Source organism: Otolemur garnettii, unplaced genomic scaffold (assembly GCF_000181295.1).
Source record: "Otolemur garnettii isolate 467f Iridium unplaced genomic scaffold, OtoGar3 scaffold00003, whole genome shotgun sequence".
Classification (NCBI taxonomy): Eukaryota; Metazoa; Chordata; class Mammalia; order Primates; family Galagidae; genus Otolemur; species Otolemur garnettii.
This window is the reverse complement of record NW_003852398.1, coordinates 38,426,357-38,436,642: the sequence shown is the minus strand read 5'-3', so window position 1 is coordinate 38,436,642 and position 10,286 is coordinate 38,426,357. Positions and strand designations below refer to the sequence as shown.

The 10,286-nt window shown below is 38.6% G+C and overlaps 1 protein-coding gene across 1 annotated transcript in view; it reads right to left on the bottom strand.

Annotated features, from left to right (window-relative positions):
• KLHL3 (kelch like family member 3) overlaps window positions 1-10,286 on the bottom strand; it is a 122,529-nt gene that overhangs the window by 28,995 nt on the left and 83,248 nt on the right. The window contains exons 7-8 of the mRNA XM_003782165.3: window positions 8,194-8,310; window positions 4,480-4,629 (exon numbers count right to left, since the gene is read on the bottom strand). Coding sequence (XP_003782213.1) covers window positions 4,480-4,629; window positions 8,194-8,310 — 267 coding nt within the window. The remainder of the gene's footprint in view (window positions 1-4,479; window positions 4,630-8,193; window positions 8,311-10,286) is intronic.

Sequence of the window (10,286 nt, the reverse complement as noted above, 5' to 3'; positions counted from 1 at the left end):
CTGCTTGAGCCACAGGCACCTAGCCATAAGATGAACTTTTAAAAAAACCTCTTGTTATTCCAAAGGTATTGTTAAGAAAATGAAAAGACAAGGCCATGAATGAAAGAAAATATCTGCAAAATATATATTTGATTAAATACTTGTATCTAAAATATATAAAGAACTCTTCACAACTCACTAACAATCCAATTTTTCAAATGGGCAAACGATCTGAATAGATGCTTTCCCAACAAAGAAATATAGGTAGCAAATAAACACATAAAAAAATGTTCCATGTCATAAATCATTAGAGTGTCCTGGTGAGATACTACCACACGCCTACTACAATGGCTAAAATGTAAAGATAATGCAAGTAGTCGGGAGACAGTGGAATAACTGGAACTCTCATACATTGCTGATAGGAATGCATAATGATACGACCATTTTGAAAAACAGTTTAGCAATTTCTTATAAAGTTAAACATATACTTACCATGCTACCCAGCAATCCTACTCCTAGGTATTTACCCAAGAGAAATTAAAATGTATGTCCACACAAAGATCTGTAAGTGAAATCATAGCAGCTGTATTTGTAATAGCCAAAAACTGGACACTCAAATGTCCACCAACTAGTAGATGGATAAACAAATTATGGTGCATCCATACAATGGTGTATTACTCAGCATTAAAAAGGAATGAACTCCTGATACATGCAACAAGATGGATGACTCTCAAATGCATTATGATAAGAAAAAGAAGCCAAGCTCAAAAGGCTGCATCCAGCACAATTCCATTTGTATGACATTCTAGAAAAGGCAAAACTATAGGGACAGAAATCAGATCAGCCAGTTGTCAGGGGCTGGAAACAGAAGAGGATTGACTACATAGCAGCACATGGGAGCTTTTTGTAGTGATTAAAATATTCTAAGTTTTGGTAGGTATGGTAGTTACATGACTGCCTGCATTTGTAAAATCTCCTCCAATTATACCCATAGAAAGTGTGAGTTTCATGGTGTGTAAGTTATTATACCTCAATTAATCTAAATTCAAAAGAAAATATTCTTTTAAATCTGCTATCAAAACCTGAAAACTGTTTCTTGGGAGGCAGTTTGGTATAAAAGAAAAAGCCAAGACTTGGGAGTGGGACAGACCAAACTCCAGCTCTGTACTTTCAGCCAATACTTAACTGGACAAGTTATTTAACTGTACTGACCTATTAATCTTATGATTTAATGAGATAACATACAATCTGATAATCCTTAAAGTGACAGTGTCCCTCAACACATCCCTTTCTCTCAAACCCTCTGTGGGGATTTCCTCCTTAATTTAAGTGCTTTAACAATGGTGACAAGAATATAGTTTATGAAGAAGGTTGTACAATATGCCCTTAAATCACACGAGGATTAAAGACAGGGCAACAATGAGATGAAGAGCAGCTATGCTTTTGTTTTCCTCTTTCAACAGATTCAAAAGAAGCGATAGTTCCAGTTTCCTACAGAGACTAAGGTGCCCAGGAACCTACACCTCTCCATTCTGCAAATAAATGCTTTCTAAGGAATATAGGTGCTAGCGGGATGATTTTGGCCTCCTGACACAAGGGTGAACTCTTTCTCAACTACACACTCAATGCCTGGGATGGAAGGATGGGGAAGTGGCTCCCAGCATGCTTAGTCCAAGTTTGAACTGGGCTTTGATTTTTACAACTCTGTCTTTGTTGGTATTTGTGGTAAAAGCTAAATGTGGAGTCCAGAAAAGGAGAGGTCCATGGATATGGTCTCTATACAAAGAACCTGGGCCAGCTCTGAACCATTCCCTTAGCTCCAAAACACCCTCCTCAGGCAATGATATCTTTAACTTGATATCAGTTAGGGTGAAAACTAAGCTTTTCCAAAGGGAAAAGTCACAAAGACACAAGACCAGCTAAAAGCCCAGGAAAGTAAAAAGGCCCCTCCATATGATTCTCAAGGCCACAAAGCTTGTGGAAATGTACAGGATAATAAAAGTGGTATTCAAATCAATAGGGAGAGAAATTAGTCAATAAAATAACTTTGGAACAACTGGCTCATTATTTGCAATACAAATAAAGCCAAATTCCTGCCCTCACTCTTATACTAAAATAAACCCTAATGCATCAAAGATTCAAATGTAAAACAGAAATTTTAAAAGTACTTGAGGAAAAAAAAAACATATGCGCGTTTTTAAAACTAATCTCAGAGTAAAGAAAACAGTTCTAAACATAACACAAAACCCAAGCTATAAAGTAAAAGATCAATTTGACTAATTAAAAATTGTTTGGGGGGATTAAAAAATTGCCATAAACAAGTTCACAACCAGAATGCAAACTAAGAAAAAATATTTGTACTACATACAAAGCCCTAGCCTCTTTCATGTATAAAAGACCCTTAAAAGCTATTATAAAAAAAAAGTACGATCCAATAGAAAAATGGGCAAAGGACAGGAAAAGAGAATGCCCCCAAAAGGAAATACAAATGTAAATAATCACATAAAACCAAAATTAACTTCACTCTTGATTAAAGAAATGCAAACTAAAAAAAGATGCTACCTTTTAAAGGGTATTTGACACAGTAATAATACAGAAGAATGGAAATTACTGCAAAACGCATCAGTAGAAGACTGTTAAACACATAGTAGTACATAAATACAATTAAATACTATGTACCCATTACAATTTTAAGTGATGATTTCGCTTATACTGATAACATTAAATGCACTCTACAACATATGATCAAGTAAGGGAAAAATATTTCAATTTGTATGACAGGATTTCATTTATCTAAACATGTACATTTTTAGCTGTTTGAGCATAAGTACACAGAAATATAAGTTTGTAAGAAAATTTACCAAAATGGTAGCAGTTACTGGCCCTGGGAGAAATTTCAGGCGACTTATACTTTATTTCAAAATTGCAGTATCCTTTTACTAACGTACAATAAGAAAATATTTCTGTAATTAAAGAAAAAGCTAAGTTATTTTCATTTTGCAAAGTACAAAGAAGTTCCAAAGCAATATTTCAACAAAACAAAAGGCATTAGCACGCAGTGAGGCAAATGGCCAGCCAAACCACGGCCTTGCCTCTAGCTGCACCTTCTAAACACCAAGCAACATGAGGCAGACAGGTAAGAAGGCACTATCAGATTTACAAAGGTGAGGCCAAGTGCAGGAGAGTCTGGGTTCAGAGAACAGGTTTCAAGGGTGAGAAAGAGTCAGTTCAAATGATGGTTCTACCACATTAGCTGTGTTGACTTTGGGCAAGTCACTTAACTTTCCTGAACCTCATTTCCACCTTTGTAGAACTAGGATAACAACTATCTCTACCTTATAGGGTTGTTGAGAAGATTAAATAAGATACGTGTGTGATACTCTCATCTCAGTACTGGACATATCATAAGCACCTAATAAAGGTTAGCTGCTTATATTATTATCTGGGACATTTGAGACATTGTCCATGTTGCAACCACTATGTTCTCCATAATCCAGGGTCATGCAACAGAGTAAAAAGAAGATACTGCAAACCTTACAGAATCCCAACATCTGATATTGAACAACAACATGCTTCTCTACCCTTGGTAAAACCTTCCTGGAAGCAGCAGGCAAGGAGGATGGCAGTCAGCTGGAAAGAGGAGGAGGAGGAGGAGAAAGCAAGGGCCTAAATAATTTCCTGGTGCTGCCTACTTTGTCATCAATGAGCCAACATGACTCACTCCCCTCCTCCACCTTTTCTCCTGAGTTGACTGGGACCTTCCCCCAGACATCAGTATGTTAGAATCCTAGAGAGATGACTTTGATGCCAAACCAGAAAAACTTTAGGGACCATGCGAGCAGCAGGTTTCAGAGAAGCAACCTGAGGGTCTGAGAGGGAAGGGGATTTGCAGGCAATCAAGGCAGCCAACACCCAGCATAGGCTTTTGGTCCTGGGGTCCCCTACTATGCGCATCCTTTCCCTTCTCTGGCTGCTTCCTCACCAGTTCTTATTTCCTTCCCCTATTTCATTTTTTCATTATTTGTCAGTCTCCTCAAGGCCCCTCTCTCCTCTGGCAGACCTAATTGTTCTTTATGTCCTGTCCTATGGTGAGGGACAGAATCAGACTGGGACTGTTCTGATTCAAAGAAAGACCTGGAAAGAGGACTGTATGGCCATTGCTAAATGAAACCAACATAGCCATTCCTCTGCTTCCCACAGAAATAAAGCACAAACCATGGTGTGAAATGAGAAGGCAGGGATGTGGGTAGATGGGGAGCTCTGAGTTATTCTCAAACCTCCCTGATGACATTGGAGGTTACCTTGAAATTTGTGGGAAAGGAATACCCCAGAAGAAGCACCAGCAGATTCAAGAGGAACCAGCAGACTCCATCTCTTGGGTCGTAAATGCAACCAAGATGCAGAGCAGCCACAAGTGAGGAAAGACTTGGAGGCAAGAATGGAAGGCCACTTTCCCAGGACACAGCCCCAATTCTTGGCAGTGATTGGGCTGGGACTTACCTTGGGAAGGCTGACTGGAGTCCTGGGCTTGGTCCTTGGGTTCTTAATTAAAAGCCTCTGATCCAGAGGGAGCAGGTGGTATTTCATGGCCTCGATGAGGAAATCCTTACAGGTGTTGTTATTCTTTATCAAAGCTTCTTCTTCAACTGTCTGGAGGTAATGACCCACAGGTGAACCTGGAGCAGCACTCAGCCACATTTCCCAAGCCCTCTCCCTGGGCTGAGTCATTTTTGCACCCCAACATTCATTCATTGAAACATCTCATCATCTCACACCCATAGGGAAAGTTCCACACAACTCCAGCTTAGTGCTCCACTCTTGCATTTCAAGAGCAGGAGTAAGTGATCAGACTCCAATATCGGACAGATAAGAGATTCCCAGATCCACTACTTAACATCACTAATCCTCAGTTGCCTCATTTGTAAAATGGGTATATTAAAGGTATCTACAACCTCACTCATCTGGTTTGTCTGTTTTTGAAGCTTAAATGAGTTTATGCAAAACAAAAGGCAAGTAATTGTCCTGGAAGCCTCTTTCCATATTCCTTATGATTTGAATGCATTACAACATTTAGAGCAAATGATTAGACATCCAAGAGAAGGAAAGGGCAAGGGATCTACCAGGGAACCTTCATAGTCAGTGAGTAAAATAGGGTAATCAAAAAGAGGTATTTATATCCCTTCTCTTATAAACCAGGGAAGCTCTTTCTAACAGAAAGGCAACATCAGAGCAAAAAAAGTGTCTGGCACCTACCAACCTCATCTCGGACCAATCTAAGTTAGGACTCTAGCTTCTTCACCTATTATTTCAGAGCTGAGGTCCTAAGCAGGTGCTCAGCAAATGTAAGCCTAAATATTTTCATGAGCAAGACCAAAGGTAAAGCCATTCTGATGCTCTAACTCTCAAATCTCCATTGTTTGGCCCAGGTCAGATCCCTATGAGACACATCTCGAATGGGTAGTATAGTCTTCTGAGGCCACTTCATGTTGGGAAAGATCAATTCTATTCAAAAGCTAATCCTGATTGAATGTTTTCTGGTTGGACAGCCCTGTGCTGGCCCCCAGGTAGACAATGATGAACAAGACAATGTTTCTGACCCTGAAGAACTCAAGTCCACAGCCACAGAATGAGAAGGGCCTCCCACCTCAATTACCTCAGCCCTCAAGCCAGTCAAGCACAAGGCCTTGCCAAGCCCCTGCTGGGTCCCCATCTATCACTAGAAATAAAAGTACAGCCAGAGCCATCATCAGCTGGGCAGCATTGGAGCTGGCAGGAAAAACATCGGTAAAACAAGGCCTCTGCCACTTCTAGCACCTCCTTCCCCAGAGACAATCCCTAGGAATACTCTGATTCTCTGGCACATTTTTTTACCCTCCCACTAGGAGACTGAGCCTTGTTGGAACAAATCATAAACTTTTAGGGGCAGTTAAAAATTAAAAAGAGTAGGAGAGAATGTCAAGAAAAGCTTGGCAGGAAGGGGAAAGGCACATGCAGCTACTTCTCCCAAAGAACTTACTCAGCTTGAATTTAAAGCTCTTCTGGATAGTTAGTGCTCCATAGGTACAGAGTTTCAAGTTAGGGCAATGAAAATGTTTTGGAAATCAATAGGGTAACACAATGTACAACACTGTAAATGTAATTAATGCCACTGAATTTCACAATTAAAACTAGTTAAACATTTATGATATGTATTTTTTATCACAATATAGCATGTTACATAGTTAGTACAATATTTGTTAAATGCTTTGTAAAAGCCTATTACAAAAAGAAAAAATAAACCTCCCTCCAAAAGTTAGGCAGTGCTGGTAGAGGTCTGGCCACAATCTTCCCTTCCTCCCCTTCTTCTAACACTATCACCAGCCCCAGCAGGTTATAGTTTGAAGTTTCCAGGTCAAATGAATGTTAATGAAACATCCTTTTCCAGAGGTGTTCACTTTGGGAGGCCTGATAAAAGCCCTTTAAAAAAATGGTGTGGGGGGTACCCCACACAACAGTTCTCATGTCCTTTGCTTCTGATTCCCTTCCTTTCTAGGTCTAAGTTCCACTTTGCCATAATATCCCACAAAACATTTCCTTACGGTTATGTTTGTTAAGTTCAGTTGCAAGTGCCTGATTTGTGACCAAGGATCTCTAAGGTCCCTTTAGCTTTCCCTGAAAGCCAGGTCCCTAGGCTGCCCACTCTCTCTGGGAAGCAAGATGGTGCTGGAAGCCAGTCACCTACTTCCACCTTCAGTCAGTTTCCCACAGAAGAGTGGGAGGTTTGACTCTTGACACTGGGAGCTCAGGCAGAGTCAGCCCTCTGCTTAGGGGACCTTTTCTACAGGAAGGATATGCTGCCACCAGGTGGCAGTGGTACCACCCAATACAGCATGCAGGGCCTGAACAAAGTCTTGCAAGGGTACCCCTCAGCGCCTGAAAGAGATTTAGAGAACATTTCACTGACCTCCAAGCCTGTGATCAACAGTGTCATGAGCAGAAGAGTTTACAAGTGCTCATAAAGACACTATGTCACCCACTACTGCCCATCACAGCAGCAGTCACAGACAGTAGTAATATCAGTAACATTCACTAAACATGGCATTACAAGATTCACATGGTTTATCTCAATTTATCCTCAAACAGTCCTGTAAGGGCATGTGTTATTTTTACCAGATGAGAAAAATGAGGTTTAAAAGGGTTAAGAATGTGTCCAGTATTTTATGGCTGGGGAATAACAAAAGCTGGGCTGCTGAGCGGTGACACCTCCTCTCTTATCCTGGCAGCACATCTTCCCTTCTATCCAGAGATTCCCTGGGAAAAGCAGAGGGCTGGCCTACTGTGCCTAAAGTTTTGTTTTGTTCATATACCTTAAGGTTTATGTTCTGCCTGCTTGTAAAAGTGTCTAATTTCATTTTCTATACAAAATGTCATGTCATGGGTAAAGAGAATAGAGAGCATTAAAGGTGGAACTAGCTTAGTGGGAAAAGCTGGTGCTTCAGAGCCAAATTGATATGCATTTGAATCCCAACACTCCCTCATACTGGCAGGTGACCTCAGATAAATCTCAACCTCCATAAGCCTCAAGGCCCACATTTGTAGAAAGGGGGCTATAATCTTTGTCTTACAGAATTGTTGTAAGAATTAAATGAGAAAACATGTGGCATCATAAAGGCACCCATAACTCTTCATTTTTCTTCCCTTTTCACAGGAAGAAAAGCACTATGTATTCTAGGCACCTATGAGGAACTTTTTTTTACAGTCCTGAATTGGGCTCCAATTTGCCTAAAACTAAAACAAAAAGGAACAGAGAAACATTATGAAAGTGACTCTTCTTGCTTTGGTCCTCTACAATTAAAGAAGCTATCTTTCATTGAACATGTGTTATGCCAGGCTCCATGCTAAACATCTAACTTGCATATTCACACTCCTTTAGTCTCCACAACAACTCTGCTGGACTCTATTATAGTATCTGTTCTATGGAAAAAGAACTGAGGTTTGAAGAGGTTAAATAAAAACTCAAAGCTAATAAATAGCAGAGCAGGGACTGAAATATAAGTGTCTTATTCTCAAATCTGTGCTCTTAAACTTCATGTTACCACATCCCACACTTAACCCAATGGGTTGGTACCTTCAAACCATATTGAAGACCCATTAAATTCCCCAACCACTCCACACACCAGGGTTAACACTGCCTGGGTGAACAGGGAAGTGCTTGGTTCCTCACATAGCACTCACCTGGACTAGGTAATCCCTAGGTAAGAGAGGGAGTCGGACGTGTTCCATCAGCTTTGCCATGTGCTCTAAACGAGTTTCTTTCTCATAATTGATCCATGAAATCACAGCTTCAAACACCTATATAAAAAGGTAACACATGTACTTCAGCAAAGAGATAAAAGCTTTCAAACAACCTTCAATATGTAAAAAGAATTAGAGTTACAAGTCTTCCACATAGGTGGTTTAATTAAGCTAGGATTCAATATTTAAACTAAAACAAAAACAAAAAGGCTTAATTTTACTAGCTGGAGAAGAAGGGAGGGGGTGTGAGCAAGGGAAAAAAAAGAAAGAAATTAGTGACTAATTCTTATATAAATTATATTTAATTTGGACCGAAGTACATTACTTAAACATTAACTTTTAATTCAACATGTTAATTTGTTGTTTATCATATTGCATCCTCATTTATAAGTGAAATATGTTTGTAATTTCCCCTTTATAATAATATATTTTCTCCAATTTTAATATCAGGTGTATCCAGATTAAGTAGAATGATTTTGAAGTATTTCTTTTTCTATTGTCTATAAGATTTGGCATGATCTGTTTTGTTGAAATTATCTGTTACTTTCATTTATAAATATTAGGTGTCTATTTTTTTGAGACTTTGGAAAAAACAAAATAAGAAGAAGAAGTTAACTGATCAAAGTATTCTATAATAGACATACTTCTATCTGACAATGTGAATGTTACTTTCTTTGCATTATTACTATTATTACTGCTTAATATTTTGTTGCAGCAATCGTCTGATTTCTTTTCTGAATGTATTTATCTTCATTCATTCTTTATGAGGTTTTTGTTCTTAGTCCTTGTGTTAACTATTGTTATTGTCATTAAATTTAGCCTTTTTAATTCTGTGAAGGCAAAAGTGGAAACCTAATATATACATGTATAAGAAAAATTAATTTAAAAAAATTAAAAATAATAATAAAAATTTTACTAGCTACCTTCAGAGGGTGATTCTCTCTCTCTCTCTCTCTCTGTCTCTCACACACAGACACTAACAAACTTGCTGTGTCAAATGTAGGATCATCATGGTTCATTCTAAAATAAAAACTGCTTCAGTAGTTATTTAAGGGTAAAAATACAGAACAGTAACCATGAACCAAATTTATAAAGACTTTTAAAGAAGATAGCACTCAGAGGGCAATGTTGTCATCCCTCTCAGGCCCCTTTTTCCTCATTTATCTCCTTTATACAGTTGATGCAGAACAAAAATGACAAGAATGCCCTCTGTCTTAAGCTGGCTGTGATGGTGAATGTGACACTGAATGACAAAGAATGGCAAAAATTTTTCTTTATGTTTAGCCTCTCCTTGGGGAGAGATTTTGTTTCTATGCAAATCAAAACTGGAGAGTTTGGAACCAAAAAGGAGGACTCCAGAGTTTACTCTACTCAAGGGCAAATCCATTTTCAAACTCTGTGCCACCATATACACACAGATAGATAAAACTCAGTATCAGTGGGATCATAGGAAAAGCATCAATATTTGTGAAAGCTTAATTAACATAGTTTTTTAAGAAGGGAGGGAAATCATTGGCAAGATCAATCAAAAATTTAAATATGCATACTCTTCGACCTAGAAATACCATTTCTAGAACTCTTGCTACAAAAATACACACACAAAAAAATACATGTGTGCAAGAATATGCATTTCAAGATGTTTTCTGCAATACTGTGATAACAGTATGAAAAAGGAAACAACCTAAAGCCCACTAATTGAAAAGTTATTAAAATAATATCTATACCATTAGATACAGTTACTGTACCTCAGTAACACTGGGGCATTGGTTCCAGGATCATGCACAAACACCAAAATCTGCCCATGTTCAATTCCTTTATATAAAATTGCATAGTATTTGTATATAAACTACACACGTTCTCCTGTATATTTTAAATCATCTCTAGATTATTGTAACAAATGCAATGCCTATACATTACTTCATTCACATGAATTCAAAGTAGTATTAGAAGACAGCAAATTCAGGAGCCAAGATGGCGGACTGCAGCCAGCTTTTTATAGAAGCTCCCATCCAGAAGGAGGCTTAAAGGACAGA